Below are 19,178 nucleotides of genomic sequence, written 5' to 3'. Positions count from 1 at the left end.
AATCCATTGGCTTTCAGTAAACCTCTGTTATCACTGTTTCTTTAATCGATTGACTATTTGTGCCTCTTGTTAAAGATTTGAGGGTAGAAATGCTGTCTTTTTTCCTCTTTGTATCCCCAGTATGTTACCGGGCAGAGTAACTTAATAGATTGTTATTGAACTAAAGATGTGGAAACATTGAATCCCTAGAGTTAACAGAAGAGAGAGGTCTTTTTTATCAGTTATAACGGGTCCTCTTAACTAGAGAAAAATCTCCTTTCAACTAAATTATTTCTAACCGTTAAAGGTTAACCCTTTGTTTTATGTAATAAATTACCTAACGTATATAATTATAAAAGAGGGATTTTCTTTTCTTTTTTCTTGAGGTTTTTTTAAATTGAAGTATAGTTGATTTATAATGTCCTGTTAGTTTCAGATGTACCCAGTGATTCAGCTTTATATATATATATATATATATATATATATATATGTAATATATGTATTCTTTTTCAGATTCTTTTCCCCTATAGGTTATTACAAAATACTGAGTATAGTTCCCTGTGCTATACAGTAGGTCCTTGTTGGTTATCTATTTTATATAAAGTAGCGTGTATATGTTAATCCCAAACTCCTAATTTATCCCTCTGCCCTCCTTTCCCCTTGGTAACTGTAAGCTTGTTTTCTATGTCTGTGGGTCTATTTCTTTTTTGTAAATATGTTCATTTGTACCTTTTTTTTTCGAGTCCACATATAAGCAATATCATAAGATATTTGTCTTTGTCTGACTTACTTCACTTAATATGATAATTCTAGGTCCATTCATTTTGCTGCAACATGAATTTCATTCTCTTTTATGGTTGAGTAATATTCCATTGTGTATATACACCACACCTTCTTTATCCATTCATCTGTTGATGGACACTTACGTTGTTTCCATGTCTTGGTCATTGTAAACAGTGCTGCAATGAATATTGGGGTGCATCTTTCTTTCCAAATTATAGTTTTCTCCAGATATATGCCCAGGAGTGGGTTTACAGGATCATATGGTAACTCTATTTTTAGTTTTTTAAGGAATCTCTGTACTTTTCTCCATAGTGGCTGTTAAAAGAGGGATTTTAACAAAGATTTCACCTGTGCTTAAGTATCAGCACTTGATTTTCTGCATAATGTATTTCTATATTATATCCACAGTCCTAGGGCCTAGACTGGCTGCTGTTGATTACAAGGGGACTGGATGGGTTCAGGAGATGGAAGAGTTTCCTGACCGAGAACTGTGAACTGAAGTGGGTCAGTGCCAGACATATTCCTCTGAAAAATAAAGAAAGCTCTGAGGTCAAAAGACATACACTCGGCCCACAACATTTTTTTTTAACCAGTAAGGAAAATAATTGTGCAACATTTTCTTCAGGTATATATATATATATATATATATATATATATATATATATATATTTAACATCATTATTGGAGTATAATTGCTTTACAATGGTGTGTTAGTTTCTGCTTTAAAACACAGTGAATCAGTTATACATATACATATGTTCTCATATCTCTTCCCTCTTGCGTCTCCCTCCCTCCCACTCTCCCTATCCCACCCCTCTAGGTGGTCACAAACCACCGAGCTGGTCTCCCTGTGCTATGCAGCTGCTTCCCACTAGCTATCTATTTTACGTTTCTTAGTGTATATATGTCCATGCTACTCTCTCACTTTGTCACAGCTTACCCTTCCCCCTCCCCATATCCTCAAGTCCATTCTCTAGTAGGTCTGTGTCTTTATTCCTGTCTTACCCCTAGGTTCTTCATGACCATTTTTTTTTCTTTTTCTTAGATTCCATATATATGTGTTAGCATATGGTATTTGTTTTTCTCTTTCTGACTTACTTCACTCTGTATGACAGACACTAGGTCCATCCACCTCACTACAAATAACTCAATTTCATTTCTTTTTATGGCTGAGTAATATTCCATTGTATATATGGGCCACATCTTCTTTATCCATTCATCTGTTGATGGACACTTAGGTTGCTTCCATGTCCTGGCTATTGTAAATAGAGCTGCAATGAACATTTTGGTACATGACTCTTTTTGAATTATGGTTTTCTCAGGGTATATGCCCAGTAGTGGGATTGCTGGGTCATATGGCAGTTCTATTTGTAGTTTTTTAAGGAACCTCCTTACTGTTCTCCACAGTGGCTGTATCAATTTACATTCCCACCAACAGTGCAAGAGGGTTCCCTTTTCTCCACACCCTCTCCAGCATTCATTGTTTCCAGATTTTTTGATGATGGCCATTCTGACTGATGTGAGATGATATCTCATTATAGTTTTGATTTGCATTTCTCTAATGATTAGTGATGTTGAGCATTCTTTCATGTGTTTGTTGGCAGTCTGTATATCTTCTTTGGAGAAATGTCTATTTAGGTCTTCTGCCCATTTTTGGATGGGGTTGTTTGTTTTTTTGTTATTGAGCTGCATGAGCTGCTTGTAAATTTTGCAGATTAATCCTTTGTCAGTTGCTTCATTTGCAAATATTTTCTCCCATTCTGAGGGTTGTCTTTTCATCTTGTTTGTGGTTTCCTTTGCTGTGCAAAAGCTTTTAAGTTTCATTAGGTCCCATTTGTTTATTTTTGTTTTTATTTCCATTACTCTAGGAGGGGGGGTCAAAAAGGATCTTCCTGTGATTTATGTCATAGAGTGACCTGCCTATGTTTTCCTCTAAGAGTTTGATAGTTTCTGGCCTTACATTTAGGTCTTTAATCCATTTTGAGCGTATTTTTGTGTATGGTGTTAGGGAGTGATCTAATCTCATACTTTTACATGTACCTGTCCAGTTTTCCCAGCACCACTTATTGAAGAGGCTGTCCTTTCTCCACTGTACTTTCCTGCCTCCTTTATCAAAGATAAGGTGACCATATGTGCGTGTGTTTATTTCTGGGCTTTCTATCCTGTTCCATTGATCTATCTTTCTGTTTTTGTGCCAGTACCATATTGTCTTGATTACTATAGCTTTGTCGTATAGTCTGAAGTCAGGAAGCCTGATTTCTCCAGCTCCATTTTTCGTTCTCAAGATTGCTTTGGCTCTTCGGGGTCTTTTGTGTTTCCATACAAATTGTGAAATTTTTTGTTCTCATTCTGTGAAAAATGCCAGTGGTAGTTTGATAGGGATTGCATTGAATCTGTAGATTGCTTTTGGTAGTAGAGTCATCTTCACAATGTTGATTCTTCCAATCCAAGAACATGGTATATCTCTCCATCTATTTGTATCATCTTTAATTTCTTTCATCAGTGTCTTATAATTTTCTGCATACACGTCTTTTATCTCCTTAGGTAGGTTTATTCCTAGATATTTTATTCTTTTTGTTGCAATGGTAAATGGGAGTGATTTCTTAATTTCACTTTCAAAGTTTTCATCGTTAGTGTATAGCAATGCCAGATATTTCTGTGCATTAATTTTGTATCCTGCTACTTTACCAAATTCATTGATTAACTCTATTTGTTTTCTGCTAGCATCTTTAGGATTCTCTATGTATAGTATCATGTCATCTGCAAACAGTGACAGCTTTACTACTTCTTTTCTGATTTGGATTCCTTTTGTTTCTTTTTTCTTCTCTGATTGCTGTGGCTAAAACTTCCAAAACTATGTTGAATAAGAGTGGTGCAAGTGGGCAACCTTGACGTGTTCCTGATCTTAGTGGGAATGGTTTCAGTTTTTCACCATTGAGGACGATGCTGGCTGTGGGTTTGTCATATATGGCCTTTATTATGTTGAGGAAAGTTCCCTCTATGCCTACTTTCTGCAGGGTTTTTATCATAAATGGGTGTTGAATTTTGTCGAAAGCTTTCTCTGAATCTATTGAGATGATCATATGGTTTTTCTCCTTCAATTTGTTAATATGGTGTATCACATTGATTGATTTGCATATATTGAAGAATGCTTGCATCCCTGGAATAAACCCCACTTGATCATGGTGTATGATCCTTTTAATGTGCTTTTGGATGCTGTTTGCTAGTATTTTGTTCAGGATTTTTGCATCTATGTTCATCAGTAACATTGGCCTGTAGTTTTCTTTCTTTGTGACATCTTTGTCTGGTTTTAGCATCAGGGTGATGGTAGCCTCGTAGAATGAGTTTGGGAGTGTTCCTCCCTCTGCGATAATTTGGAAGAGTTTGAGAAGGATAGGTGCTAGCTCTTCTCTAAATGTTTGATAAAATTCGCCTGTGAAGCCATCTGGTCCTGGGCTTTTGTTTGTTGGAAGCTTTTTAATCACAGTTTCAATTCCAGTGCTTGTGATTGGTCTGTTCATATTTTCTATTTCTTCCTGGTTCAGTCTCGGCAGGTTGTGCATTTTTTAGAATTTGTCCATTTCTTCCAGGTTGTCCATTTTATTGGCATAGAGTTGCTTGTAGTAATCTCTCATGATCCTTTGTATTTCTGCAGTGTCAGTTGTTACTTCTCCTTTTTCATTTCTAATTCTATTGATTTGAGTCTTCTCCCATTTTTTCTTGATGAGTCTGGCTAAAGGTTTATCAATTTTGTTTATCTTTTAAAGAACCAGCTTTTAGTTTTATTGATCTTTGCTATCGTTTCCTTCATTTCTTTTTCATTTATTTCTGATTTGATCTTTATGATTTCTTTCCTTCTGCTAACTTTGGGGTTTTTTTGTTCTTCTTTCTCTAATTGCTTTAGGTGCAAGGTTAGGTTTGTTTGAGATGTTTCCTGTTTCTTAAGGTAGGATTGTATTGCTAAAAACTTCCCCCTTAGAACTGCTTTTGCTGCATCCCATAGGTTTTGGGTCGTCTTGTCTCCATTGTCATTTGTTTCTAGGTATTTTTAGATTTCCTCTTTGATTTCTTCAGTGATCTCTTGGTTATTAAGTAGTGTATTGTTTAGACTCCATGTGTTTGTAGTTTTTACAGATCTTTTCCTGTAATTGATATCTAGTGTCATAGAGTTGTGGTTGGAAAAGATACTTCATACGATTTCAATTTTCTTAAATTTACCAAGGCTTGATTTGTGACCCAAGATATGATCTATCCTGGAGAATGTTCCATGAGCACTTGAGAAAATTGTGTATTCTGTTGTTTTTGGATGGAATGTCCTATAAATATCAAATAAGTCCATCTTGTTTAATGTATCATTTAAAGCTTGTGTTTCCTTATTTATTTTCATTTTGGATGATCTGTCCATTGGTGAAAGTGGGGTGTTATAGTGTGTTACTGTCGATTTCCCCTTTATGTCTGTTAGTATTTGCCTTATGTATTGAGGTGCTCCTATGTTGGGTGCATAAATATTTACGATTGTTATATCTTCTTCTTGGATTTATCCCTTGATCTTTATGTAGTGTCCTTTGTTTCTTGTAATAGTCTTTATTTTAAAGTCTATTTTGTCTGATATGAGAATTGCTACTCCAGCTTTCTTTTGATTTCCATTTGCATGGAATATCTTTTTGCATCCCCTCACTTTCCATCTGTAAGTGTCCCTAGGTTTGAAGTGGGTGTCTTACAGACAGCATATATATGGGTCTTGTTTTTGTATCCATTCAGCCAGTCTGTGTCTTTGGCTGGGAGCATTCAATCCATTTACATTAAGGTAATTATCGATATGTATGTTCCTATTCCCATATTCTTAATTGTTTTGGGTTTGCTATTGGAGGTCTTTTCCTTCTCTTGTGTTTCTTGCCTAGAGAAGTTCCTTTAGCATTTGTTGTAAAGCTGGTTTGATGGTGCTGAACTCTGTCAGCTTTTGCTTGTCTGTAAAGGTTTTAATTTCTCCATCAAATCTGAATGAGATCCTTGCTGGGTAGAGTAGTCTTGGTTGCAGGCTATTCTCCTTCATCACTTTCAGTATGTCCTGCCACTCCCTTCTGGCTTGTAGGGTTTCTGCTGAGAGATCAGCTGTTAACCTTATGGGGATTCCCTTGTGTGTTATTCGTTGTTTTTCCCTTGCTGCTTTTAATATGCTTTCTTTGTATTTAATTTTTGATAGTTTGATTAATATGTGTCTTGGCATGTTTCTCCTTGGATTTATCCTGTGTGGGACTCTCTGTCCTTCCTGAACTTGACTAACTATTTCCTTTCCCATATTAGGGAAGTTTTCAACTATAATCTCTTCAAATATTTTCTCAGTCCCTTTCTTTTTTCTTGTCTTCTTCTGGGACCCCTGTAATTCGAATGTTGGTGCATTTAATGTTGTCCTATAGGTCTCTGAGACTGTCCTCAGTTCTTTCCATTCTTTTTTCTTTATTCTGCTCTGAAGTAATTATTTCCACTATTTTATCTTCCAGGTCACTTATCCGTTCTTCTGCCTCAGTTATTCATCCCTTCTAGAGTATTTTTATTTTATATATTGTGTTGTTCATCATTGCTTGTTTCCTCTTTAGTTCTTCTAGGTCCTTGTTAAATGTTTCTTGCATTTTTTCTACTGTATTTCCAAGATTTTGGGTCATCTTTACTATCATTATTCTGAATTCTTTTTCAGGTAGACTGCCTATTTCCTCTTCATTTTTTAGGTCTGGTGGGTTTTTACTTTGCTCCTTCATCTGCTGTGTGTTTTTCTGTCTTCTCATTTTGCTTATTTACTGTGTTTGGGATCTCCTTTTTGCAGGCTGCAGGTTCGTAGTTCCCATTGTTTTTGGTGTCTGTCCCCAGTGGCTAAGGTTGGTTCAGTGGGTTGTGTAGGCTTCCTGGTGGAGGGGACTAGTGCCTGTGTTCTGGTGGATGAGACTGGATCTTGTCTTTCTGGTGGGCAGGTCCACGTCTGGTGGTGTGTTTTGGGGTGTCTGTGGCCTTATTATGATTTTAGGCAGCCTCTCTGCTAATGGACGGGGGCTGTGTTCCTGTCTTGCTAGTTGTTTGGCCATAGGGTGTCCACCACTGTAGCTTGCTGGTCGTTGAGTGAAGCTGGGTGTTGGTGTCAAGATGGAGATCTCTGGGAGATTTTCGCTGTTTGATATTACGTGGAGCTGGGAGGTGTCTTGTGGACCAGTGTCCTGAAGTTGGCTCTCCCACCTCAGAGGCACAGCACTGACTCCTGGCTGGAGCACCAAGAGCCTTTCATCCACACGGCTCAGAATAAAAGGGAGAAAAAATAGAAAGAATGAAAGAAAGAGGATAAAATAAAGTAGGATAAAATAAAATAAAGTTATTAAAAAGAAGAAGAAGAAAAAAAAAAAGAACAGAGGGACAGAATCCTAGGACAAATGGTGAAAGCAAAGCTATACAGACAAAATCTCACCCAGAAGCATACACATACACACTCACAAAAAAGAAGAAAAGGGGAAAATATAATATATCTTGCTCCCAAAGTCCACCTCCTCAATTTGGGATGATTCATTGTCTATTCAGGTATTCCACAGATGCAGGGTACATCAAGTTGATTGTGGAGATTTAATCCGCTGCTTCTGAGGCTGCTGGGAGAGATTTCCCTTTCTCTGTTCGCACAGCTCCCAGGGTTCAGCTTTGGTTTTGGCCCCGCCTCTGCGTGTAGGTCGCCTGAGGGCGTCTGTTCTTCGCTCAGACAGGATGGGGTTAAAGGAGCAGCTGATTCGGGGGCTCTGGCTCACTCAGGCCGGGGGGAGGGAGGGGTACGGAGTGCAGGGCGGGCCTGCGGCGGCAGAGGCCGGCGTGACGTTGCACCAGCCTGAGGCGCGCCGTGCGTTCTCCTGGGGAAGTTGTCCCTGGATCACGGGACCCTGGCAGTGGCGGGCCGCACAGGATCCCGGGAGGGGAGGTGGGGTTAGTGACCTGTTTTTGCTCACAGGCTTCTTGGTGGCGGCAGCAGCAGCCTGAGAGTCTATGCCTGTCTCTGGGGTCCACTCTTTTTAGCCGTGGCTCGTGCCATCTCTGGAGCTCCTTTACGTGGCGCTCTTAATCCCCTCTCCTCGCGCACCAGGAACAAAGAGGGAAGAAAAAGTCTCTTTTCTCTTCGGCAGCTCCAGACTTTACCGGACTCCTTCCCGGCTAGCCGTGGCGCACTAGCCCCCTTCACGCTGTGTTCACGCAGCCAACCCCAGTCCTCTCCCTGCACTCCGACCGAAGTCCGAGCCTCAGCTCCCAGTCCCCGCCCGCCCCGGCGGGTGAGGAGACAAGCCTCTCGGGCTGGTGAGTGCTGGTCAGTGCTGGTCGGCACCGATCTTCTGTGCGGCAGTCTCTCCACTTTGCCCTCCGCACCCCTGTTGCTGTGCTCTCCTCCGTGGCTCTGAAACTTCCCCCCATGCCCACCCCCCCGTCTCCGCCCGCAAAGGGGCTTCTAGTGTGTGGAAACCTTTCCTCCTTCACAGCTCCCTCCCACTGGTGCAGGTCCCGTCCCTATTCTTTGGCCTCTGTTTATTCTTTTTTCTTTTTCCCTACCCAGGTATGTGGGGAGTTTCTTGCCTTTTGGGAGTTCTGAGGTCTTCTGCCAGCGTTCAGTAGGTCTTCTATAGGAGCATTTCCACGTGTAGATATATTTCTGATGTATCTGTGGGGAGGAAGGTGATCTCCGTGTCTTACTCTTCTGCCATCTTCTCCTGGTCCCCCCTTCAGGTATATTTGTTAAGCTCTTTTGTCCCCTTCAAAGCTTTCTTTGATATATGGAGTTGGAGGAAAGGGAAAATGGAGAGAGAGAGAAAAAATTAAAATGTATTTTAAATAATATAATTCAAAGGGACCTACGTTCTACACCCTTAACACCAATGTTTTGGGCCATTTAGATATTTGGGCTCTCTACTGGTGCCTTTTTCATGAGAATGCTGTGTGGATTGCTGGTTTGGAAAGGTGGGTAGGAATTGGAGATGTCAAAGAGGGTAGGCTCCTAATTCAGCAGGTTGTTAGGTGAAGCCTCAAAGAAAATTGAAATTTAGGAAGAGAGCCACACATCTCAGGTTGCCAGTGCCAGTTTGCGCTTGCTGTCCTAGCGTAATTCTTAATAGTGCCCTATTTGATTCTCAAAAGTGTCCTGTGTGGACTGGCCCCCCTCGTTTTAGGTCATGCAGAGTGGAGAATATTGGCGTGATGAACGGGAAAGATGAAGAGGGCTCAAGGGAGAGTTATGAGGGTAAATTCTGTGCAGGGTTTCCTTAAAAGGCTTCTCGTGCTTTCTGAAATGCCTCGCAGACTTTCTTCTGACGCACTTCTCATCATCAGTTTATTTTTCTTTGATGCAGTTCTTATGGGGCCAGTGTGTCTCAGCACGGCCTGGAATTCTGTTAGACTCGTGGGCAGCAGTGCTGCATCCATGTGTGATTCAAACCTGAACAGATGGGCTGTGAATGGGGTGATAAGAATAGAGAGAAGCACATAGCAGTAGACCAAACTTCCTGTGTACCCGCCTTTGAATACTGTTTCACTGTCTGAAATAGCATTCATCTTTTGGCTGGGATCATTTATTCCCTCTGGAATTAAGCAATGACATTGGCAGCAAAAGAAACTATTTTGGGAAGGAGATGTGGGAGGAATTTTGCGATGTATGACAGGCTGGGCAGAAGTACCTTTCATGCTTTTGAGGACCGCACTGTTCATTAGTGCCCTGGTAAAGAGAAACTGACAACTTTCCGATAATCCCAAGTGTAGTGAATGTTGAGGTGAATGCATACACACTGTCATCTACGAAGATTAGCAAAGACTGAGTTTAGATGCTTCAACTTAATTCACCTACATGGCAGAAAGGTGATTAGCCTCTAATGCAGGTGCTTTTGAGAAGGGGTAAGATATAACATCTTGTTCCTGTCCCCTTCCTCACATACACCCTTGCAGTTGTCTTTGCATATTCACATGCAGACTTTTCTAGATTGTTGGAGTTTAAAATAAGGCAATGAATGCTGTGTGTCCGCCCCCCTCCTTCCCCACGAAGCTGAGGTGGGTAGGGCTTGGCAGCTGGTAGCGGCTACAGAGATAAATAAGCATCAGGGCTCCTGGATGGACAGGGTGCAGAAGCGCCTGGGATGAGGTTGTGCAGCCGAGTGCCTTCCGTGGGACGAGGCCATGAGGATGGAGCTGCAGCTGGAGTCCAGAAGTTCAGGCAGTGAAAGGGAGGTGGGGCTTATAAGAACCCATTTAATAGTCCTTTTGATCAAGCTGTTGCATTTTTGGGGTGGGGAGAGTACTTTAGAGGACAGATGAAAGTCATTTCATGCTATTTTGTCATTTAATGGATGTATTTAATGAAAACCAGGGAATTATGTTAGTCTGTTCCTATTTGACTTTTCTATTTGACACTCTTCCGCTAATAAAGAGAACTACCTTCAGAATTTAGTTTTTACAAATTTTCTGCAATTAGATATTAAAAACAGCAGCCCAGGGCTGCTTAACACTTTTCTATTTTGTTACTGATAACCAGTTTGGAAAACGTTTCTCTTTTTTTTTTTTAATTAATTTTTATTGGAGTATAGTTGCGTTACAATGCTGTGTTAGCTTCTACTGCACAGCAAAATGAATCAGCCATATATATATATATATATATATATCCCCTCCCTTTTGGATTTCCCTCCTGTTTAGATTGGAAAACATTTTTCTATGGAAGGCTTTTGAATTCTCTTTTCAACGTGGTAGATGTAATAACCAAAGATGATTTTTGCTCTTTTATTATTTTTTTTTCACTTCGGCAGTTGGGCTAATGAGAAAGGTGAAGATGTTGAGATTCCCCACTCCAGAGTGCTGTCTAGGTTTATGATAAGCATTTTGTAAACTATATCTCCTTGTTCACAAAGGTATAGTAAGTTTACTTAAAGTCAAAAATCATAAATACCTACGTGTTTTACATGGGGAGCTTGGTGAAGTGTCAGTGGTACCATTATAGACATCAATGGCCTTATATTAATTTTTTTTAGACAAATAAACTATCATTTTATTTTCCAGCTAAATGATTCAAAGATTGAATGATCTCAGAATTTGAAATATGCTGCTCTCTTTCTATCTGGACATGACATTAAATGTTCTTCATCTTCTTGTGACATTCTCTTTTTTAAAAAATCATTTCAATTTTTCATTTGAGAAATTGGTGGGAAAGACCTTTATATGGTGACAAGACATAAAAAAGAGTTTTAAAAAATTTGAAGCATTTCAAGAAAAAAATTGAAGACCTAGTTATTATGCCTTTCAAATTAAGCCTTTTCTAGAGTAGCATTTTCCTTTTGTGTGTCTAAACAGTAGAATGACATTTCTATAAGGAAGTTAGAGAATTAATTTTTTTTATAGTTTTTAAAAAAATTTATTTATTTTAGGCTGTGTTAGGTCTTCGTTGCAGGCTTTTTCTCTGGTTGCAGTGAGCGGGGGCTACTCTTCGTTCATTGTGGAGCATGGGCTCTAGGCGCATGGGCTTCAGTAGTTGTGGCACACGGGCTCAGTAGTTGTGGCTCGCGGGCTCCAAAGCGCAGGCTCATTAGTGTGGCGCACTGGCTTAGTTGCTCTGCGGCATGTGGGATCTTCCCGGACCAGGGCTCGAACCCATGTCCCCTGCATTGGCAGGCGGATTCTTAACCACTACGCCACCAGGGAAGCCCTAGAGAATTAATTTTAAACTCAAATATTAACTCTACAGTGATGAATGAGCTAGATATTGTTGCAGGTGGATAGTAGAGGGAGGGAAGGGGATGAAGATTTTAAAAAGGAGATTAAACGAAAACATTTGAAGTGTTTGGAGAATTGATAAATCAAGAAAGGTCTCACTGAGTGCTAGTATGTGCTAGGATCAGCACTGGGATATACAAATAAAGAATTGAATTTGAGAGGAAAATCATGCATTGTTAACCTAGGTTTCATCTGGATTTATAAATGGGCTCATCAAAGATGATGAAAAACATCACCAGCCAAGTATCTGTGGGATTATGTGTGGGTTGAATTCACCAGGGGTCCCAGCCTCTTCCATCTTTTTATTCGGAGTTGTCTCCTTCTCACAAACTCACTGACCTTCCCTCCTCTGTGTTCTAGGAGAGACAGCGTCTGGAGACCATCCTCAGTCTCTGTGCTGAGTACACAAAGCCTGACAGTCACGTGTCCACTGGCACCACTGTGGCAGATGTACAGAAAATCAATAAGGAACTGGAGAAGCTGCAGCTCTCTGACGAGGAGTCCGTGTTTGAAGAAGCCCTGGTGAGCCCTGACACCAGATACAGGTGCCACCAGAAAAGCTCTCTCCACGATGCAGACCTGGCAGGCTTCGGGAGCCTCAGTCAGAGTAGCGCCAGCTTCCTTTCCCTCAGGAGCTCCAGGAATGATGAACTGATCAGGGACCTCACCAGGACTCCCCCACCGCCCTCCTCTGCTTTTCTGAAAGCTTCCAGCGAGTCCGCTTATCTAAGCATCCTACCAAAGGTAAAGCCGGCCACAGACACAGATTAAATTTAAGACCTGAACCATATGCATCTGCACTGGCCTAGACACTAGAGGTTTTATCCTGGTTGTTTTCCAGACTGTTTTCAGTGAAGCTTCAATTTAAGAGGTAATCAGCTAAGCAAGGTGCAGCAAATTAGGGTGTTTACTATAAAGTAACAAATTTGCACTCTAGAAAATGTAGCAGTACAGAAAAGTATAAAGAAAAACAATTTCTCTTCTCCCTGCCCCCTCCAATTGTACAACTGAGAGAGAAAAACACAAAGTGTCTTACACGCCTTCTCAGTATTTCTGTGCATATATGGCCGTATATTATAAGCATAGACATACATATATAAAAGTATAGTGTTCTGTACGATTTTTTTTTCCCTCACTGAATGTCTGGAGCATCTTTGCATATTACTATACACAGTTCTGCCTCATTCTTTGGTTGACTAGTATTTTATTGTTTGGAACTCCTATTTAAATGGTTTCCAGTATTTTATCAACAAAATATATATGCAACAAATATTCTGGAAAGTATATATCAGCACAATTGTGCAAATCTGTCTGTAGGATCACTTACTAAAAGTGGAATTGGTAGGTCAAAGAGTTTGTATATTATTCATTCTAATCAATATTCCCAAATTATACTCTCAAAAGACTGTGTATTTCCAGGTGACACTGAGTAAGAGTTTATCCGTGCACCTTGTTATTCATACACTTGCCAAAGTTGTGTATTATCGAAAATTTTTAATATGCTAAGTTAATGATGTTTTAATTTTCTTGCCTTTAATTATGCATAAAATTGGACATCTTTTCATATTTTTAGTTGTTCATTTGTATTTTGAGACACTCATGTTCTTCACCCATTTTTTTGTCTTTAGGACACCTTTATTATTATTTATTTAACTTTTTAAAATTAAAGTATTGTTGATTTCCAATATTATATTAGTTTCAGGTGTACAACATAGTGATTCAATATTTTTATGGATTGTACTCCATTTAAAGTTGTTATAAAATACTGGCAATATTCCCTGCATTGGACAATCTATCCTTATATCTTATTTATTTTATACATAGTTGTTTGTACCTCTTTTTTTTTTTTTTTTCCAGAACACAAATTTATTTGGCATTCGGATGAAACAGTTCTCACAGCATCTTAAGAATTAGTGCCAACCCAACCAAAATAAACCCAAACTTAGTGAAAGGAAAACATAAACAGACCTTGAGGCAATGGCCTATAGACACCCACCCCCACCAAGCAGGTCGGCAGCTCTCACAGGAGCACGAGACTCTCAGCCAGGGCTGGTCGGGATTCGTCTGACCACGGAGCACAACCAGATCTCATGATGGCTGGCCTAGGCAGAAGGCCGACTCCACCTCTCCCCTTGCTCCCCCACCCCCACCCGCAGTGGAGTGCAGCCCCTGGGGCACTAGCTCCTGGGGACACTGCGGGCAGCAGGCAAGGCCTGAAACAGTGCTGCACGTGGGCTGAGCAACCCCGGAGCCCTGGCCTGTCCAGAAGCAGGCCCCCCTCTGTGGCCCCCACAGCCTGCTTCGGGCCACCCCCTTAGTGACTCCCACACGCCCAACTGGCCCAGCAGTCCTTTGGTCCCCAAGGAAGTCCCCAGTCCCACACATCTAGTGCCAGCCGCCCTGCCTTGTACACACGGGTCTGAGGCCTGGGCCAGAGACATGGGGGCTGGGAGGGACCCTGAGCTTTTGGGGCCAGGCCCCTCTGGGGCTCCACGGGGGAGCCCACTCCAAAGCAGGAGTGCTCAGGACCCTCACCTAGCACCAACAAGGCCTGTGACAGCTGCTCAGTGCCCAGAACACAGTGGAGGCAGGAAACGCTTTCTGCTTTGTCTTCAGCAGCCAGTGCAGCCACTCTCCAGTCCCAGTCCTTGGCAGGGGGAGTGCAGGCCTGATCGGCATGCAGCCTGCCCGCGTGGGGCCGCCTGCAGCACTCTGGCTCCTATGGGCCGAGCCCCGGTCTGTGGGCAACTTGAGAAGCTCATGCTGCCCAGGGAAGAACAAAACGGTCCCCAACGGGAGACTGTGAGAACGTGTCCAGAAATAGACTGTGCCAGCGAGGGCTGTCACCACAGAGCACCCACTTCAAGTCATCCCCCACTCACTGCTGGTCTGGGAGGGCACGAGGGGCCAGGGAAGGGCTCCCTGATCTCAGCTGAGGGCCACGCCTTGGGGCTGCCCAGCACGCCATGGCTGGCCCTGGAAAGGGGGGCCCCAGGCCTGTTTGTACCTCTTAATCCCCTACCCCTATCTTACCTCTCTTCCATCCCTTTCGCCATTGGTAACCACTAGCTTGTTCTCTATATCTGTAAGTCTGTTTCTGTTTTGTTACATTTGTTTGGTATTTTTATTTTAGGTTCCACATGTAAGTGCTAATATACAGCATTTGTCTTTCTCTGGCTTACTTATTTCACTAAGCATGATATCCTCCAGGTCCATCTATGTTGTTGCAGATGGGAAAATTTCATTCTTTTTTATGACCGAGTAATATTTCATTGCCTATATATACCACATCCTCTTTATCCATTCATTTGTTGATGGACACTTAGGTTGCTTCCATTTCTTGGCTATTGTAAATAATGCTGCTATGAACATTGGGGTGCATATATCTTTTCAAATTACTGTTTTTTGTTTTCTTCAGATATATGCCCAGGATTGGAGTTGCTGGATCATATGGTAGTTCTGTTTTTAGCTTTTTTGGGGAACCTCCGTACTGTTTTCCATAGTGACTCTACCAGTTTACATTCCCACCAACAGTGTATTAGGGTTCTCTTTGCTCCACATTCTTCCCAATACTTGTTATTTGTGGACTTTTTGTTGTTTTCTGACAGGTGTGAGGTGATATCTCACTGTGGTTATGATTTGCATTTTTCTGATGACTAGCAATGTTGAGCTTCTTTTCATGTGCCTGTTTGCCATCTGTATGTCTTTTTTGAAAATATGTCTATTGAGGTCTTCTGCCCATTTTTTAATTGAGTTGTTTTTCTGATATTGACTTATATGAGCTGTATATTTTGAATATTAACTCCTTATTGGTCATATCATTGCAAATATTTTCTCCCATTCAGTAGGTTGTCTTTTCATTTTGTTGATGGTTTCCTTTGCTGTGCAAAAGCTTTTAAGTTTAATTAGGTCCCATTTTGGGGGCAGTGGGGGAATCCAATTAAATTTTGGTGGAAACTTCAGGGTTTTGTGTATATGGTCATGTCATCTGCAAATAGTGACAGTTTAACTTATTCTCTTCCAATTTGGATGCCTTTTTATTTCTTTTTCTTGTCTGCTTGCTGTGGCTAGGGCTTCTAATATTATGTTAAATAGATGTTCTGAGAGTGAGCATCCTTATTCCTGATTGTAGAGGAAAATCTTTCAACTTTTCACGATTGAGTATGTTAGCTGTGTGCTTGTCATAAATGGCCTTTATTATGTTGAGATTTGTTCCCTCTGTATCGACGTTGATGAGAGTTTATCATGAATACATGTTGAATTTTGTCAAATTCTTTTTCTGTGTCTATTGAGGTGATCATGTGATTTTTATCCTTTGTTTTGTGAATGTGGTGTATCACATTGGTTGATTTTCAGATATTGAACCATCTTTGCATCCCTGGAATAAATCCTACTTGATTATGGTGTGTACTTATTGCCATTTTCTTACTTATTTACTGGTTGTTATTGTAGTTCTGCTTTTTTCTCTTTTTTTAGTTTGTTCCCTTGTGGTCTGATGATTTTCTTTAGTGATATGCTTGTGTTCTTTTCTCTTTAGTTTTTGTGTATCTGTTGTAGGCTTTTGATTTGTGGTTACCATGGGGTTCATGTATTGACCTATAGCTATATCTACTTGTTTTAAACTGATAATCACAAGTTCAAACACATTCTAAAAGATCTACATTTTTACTCCCTTTCCCCATGTTTTGTGTTTTTGATGCCATATTTTACATCTTCATGCATATCCCTTAACTGTTTATTGTAGTTATAGTTGATTTTACAATCTTTGTCTTTCAGTCTTCATGCTCACTTATTTAAGTGACTGATCCACAGCCTTTGCTGTATATTTGCCTTTACCTGTGGGATTTTTCCTTTCTTATAAATTCTCACTTCTTGTTTTAGCCTTTTCTTTTCCACTTAAAGAGACCTTTTTCTTTTAGGGTCACTTTAGTATTGATGAACTTTTAGTTTTTGCTTGTCAGAGAAATTCATATTTTCTTCAATTCTGAATGATAACCTTGTTGGATAGAGTATCCTAGGTTGCAGAGTTTTCCCTTTCAAGATTTTGAATATATCATGTTGCTTCCTCCTGGCCTGCAAAGTTCCCACAGAAAAATCAGCTGATAGCTTTATAGGGGTTCCCTTATATGTGACTCTGTTTTTCTTTTGCTGTCTTTAAAATTCTCTTTTTATCTCTAGCCTTTGCCATTTTAATTATGATATGTCTCAATGTGGGTCTCTTTATGTTCATTTGTTTGGGACTACCTGTGCTTTCTGTACTAGAAATCTGTTTCCTTCTTCAACTTCAGGAACTTTTCAGCCATAATTTCATCAAATACATTTTCTATCCCTTTCTGTCTCTTTTCACCCTCTGGGCCCCCTATAATGTGAATGTTATAACACTTGACGTTGTCCCAGAGGTCCCTTAATCATTTTTTAAAATTCGTTTTTCTTTTTGCTGTTCTGATTGGGTGATTTTATTATTCTCTCTCCCAGATTGCTTATGTGTTCTTCTGTATCACCTAATCTGCTATTAATTCCTTCTAGTGTATTTTCCATTTCAGTTATTGTATTTTTGAGCTCCGTTTCTTTCTTTCTTTTTTTTTTTATGTTTTCTGGTTCCTTGTTAAAATTCTTCCTGTGTTCATCTATTTTTTTTTAACCAAGTTCAGTTAGCATTCTTATTACTAAGGCTTTGAACCCTTTATCTGGTAAGTTATTTATCTGTTTCATTAGGGTTTTCTTCAGGTTTATTTCCCTGTTCTTTCATTTGAAACAATTTCTTCTGTCTTCCTATTTGTTTAACTTTCTCTTTCTCTATGAAATTAGGTGAAATAGTTACCTATCCTGGTCTCGAAGGAGTATCCTTGCATGGGAGTGTCCCTATGCAGTTTGCATGTGCCCAGTGGCTTTGGTGGGAAAGCTGAAGCTGAAGTGAGCATGGGTCACATCTTCTCCTGGGGTGTGCAGGCGGTTATCACCTTGGTGAGAGGTAGGGCTGGAGATGGAGGGACTAGAGCCAGAGCCAGGTGCAAGCGAGCTTCTCTTATGCTCAGTGGCTGTCACAGCCCTATCTGGGTGTGATCAGAGCTCAACGTGATGGAACAGAAGCCCTGAGGGTCGGGTCCAAGCTGGTTCATTTCCTCTAAGTGTGCACTCCCCCCACCCCCTAAAGCACCTCCATCCTAGTAGAGAGCTGCACAGGAGCAAGAGCAGCTGGGTCAGGCACTTGCTGCAGACAGGAGTAGTTGTGGGAAACCAGCCAGAACCCCACACAGTTTTAAATCTGCTTCCTCCCCCTTGTTCCCTAGAGTAGACAAGCATGTGCACCTGCTCTTCATGAGTAGAGTCTCGGCTTCTTACAACCCTCCTCTAAGTCCCATTGGTCTTCAAACCAGCTAAGGGCACTTGTCTTCCTTGTGTTGGACCCCAGGGCTGGTGTGCCCAAAGGTGGTTCAAACCGCTAACTCTGCAGGGAGTATCTCTGAGCCCATCATATCTCCCTTCTCCTCTGTGTCCTGCTAAATGTGTGGGTCTTGCCTGTTTGCTTCTCCTCTCTTCCTACCTGACGCCATGTGGATCTTTACAGCCTTGTTTGTAGAAGAGCCTTTCTTGCAGACTGTTGTTTGTGCCTGGCAAGAGTAGCTCCACATTTAGATGTATTCTTTTTTTTTTATTGGAGTAAAATTACTTCGCAGTGTTGTGTCAGTTTCTGCTGCAAAATGAAGCGAATCAGCTATGTGCATACCTACATCCCCTCCCTCTTGGACCTCCCTCCCATCCCTCCATCCCACCCATCTAGGTCATCACAGAGCACCAAGCTGAGCTCCCCACTCTATACAGCAGGTTCCCACTAGCTAGCTATTTTACACATGGTAGTGTATTTATGTCAAACCTAATCTGCCAGTATGTCCCACCCTCCCCGTCCCCTTCTGTGTCCATATGTCCATTCTCTACATCTACGTCTCTATTCCTGCCCTGCAAATAGGTTCATCAGTACCATTTTTCTAGATTCCACATATACGCATTAATATACAATATTCGTTATTCTCTTTCTGGCTTACTTCACTCTGTATGACAGACTCTAGATCCACCACATCTCTATAAATGACCCAATTTTGTTCCTTTTCATGGCTGAGTAATATTCCATTGTGTATATGTACCACATTTTCTTTATCCATTAATCTATTGTTGGACATTTAGGTTGTTTCCATGTCCTGACTATTGTAAATAGTGCTGCAATGAACATTGGGGTACATGTATCCTTTTGAATTAGCTTTTTCAGGGTATATGCCCAGTAGTAGGATTGCTGGGTCATGTGGTAGTTCTATTTTTAGTTTTTTAAGGAACTTCCATACTGTTCTCCATAGTGGCTGTTTCAATTTACATTCCCACCAACAGTGCAAAAGGGTTCACTTTACTCCATACCCTCTCCAGCATTTATTGTTTGTAGATTTTCTGATGATACCCATTCTAACCAGTGTGAGGTGATACCTCACTGTAGTTTCAATTTGCATTTCTCTGATAATTAGTGATGTTGAGCATCTTTTCATATGCCTCTTGGCCATCTGTATATCTTTTTTGGGTGAGATGTCTATTTTTTAATTAAGTTGTTTGTTTTTTTGATATTGAGCTCCATGAGTTGTTTGTATATTTTGGAGATTAATCCTTTGTCC

General features: G+C 40.8%; 1 protein-coding gene across 4 annotated transcripts in view; it reads left to right on the top strand.

The window, feature by feature from the left end:
• PHLDB2 (pleckstrin homology like domain family B member 2) overlaps positions 1 to 19,178 on the top strand; it is a 131,032-nt gene that overhangs the window by 46,690 nt on the left and 65,164 nt on the right. For all 4 annotated transcript variants that reach the window (XM_032631450.1, XM_032631452.1, XM_032631449.1 and 1 more), the window contains exon 3: positions 11,884 to 12,267. In XM_032631450.1, the coding sequence (XP_032487341.1) occupies positions 11,884 to 12,267 (384 nt within the window). The remainder of the gene's footprint in view (positions 1 to 11,883; positions 12,268 to 19,178) is intronic.

Source organism: Phocoena sinus, chromosome 4 (genome assembly GCF_008692025.1).
Source record: "Phocoena sinus isolate mPhoSin1 chromosome 4, mPhoSin1.pri, whole genome shotgun sequence".
Classification (NCBI taxonomy): Eukaryota; Metazoa; Chordata; class Mammalia; order Artiodactyla; family Phocoenidae; genus Phocoena; species Phocoena sinus.
This window is presented reverse-complemented; position numbering and strand designations above follow the sequence as displayed.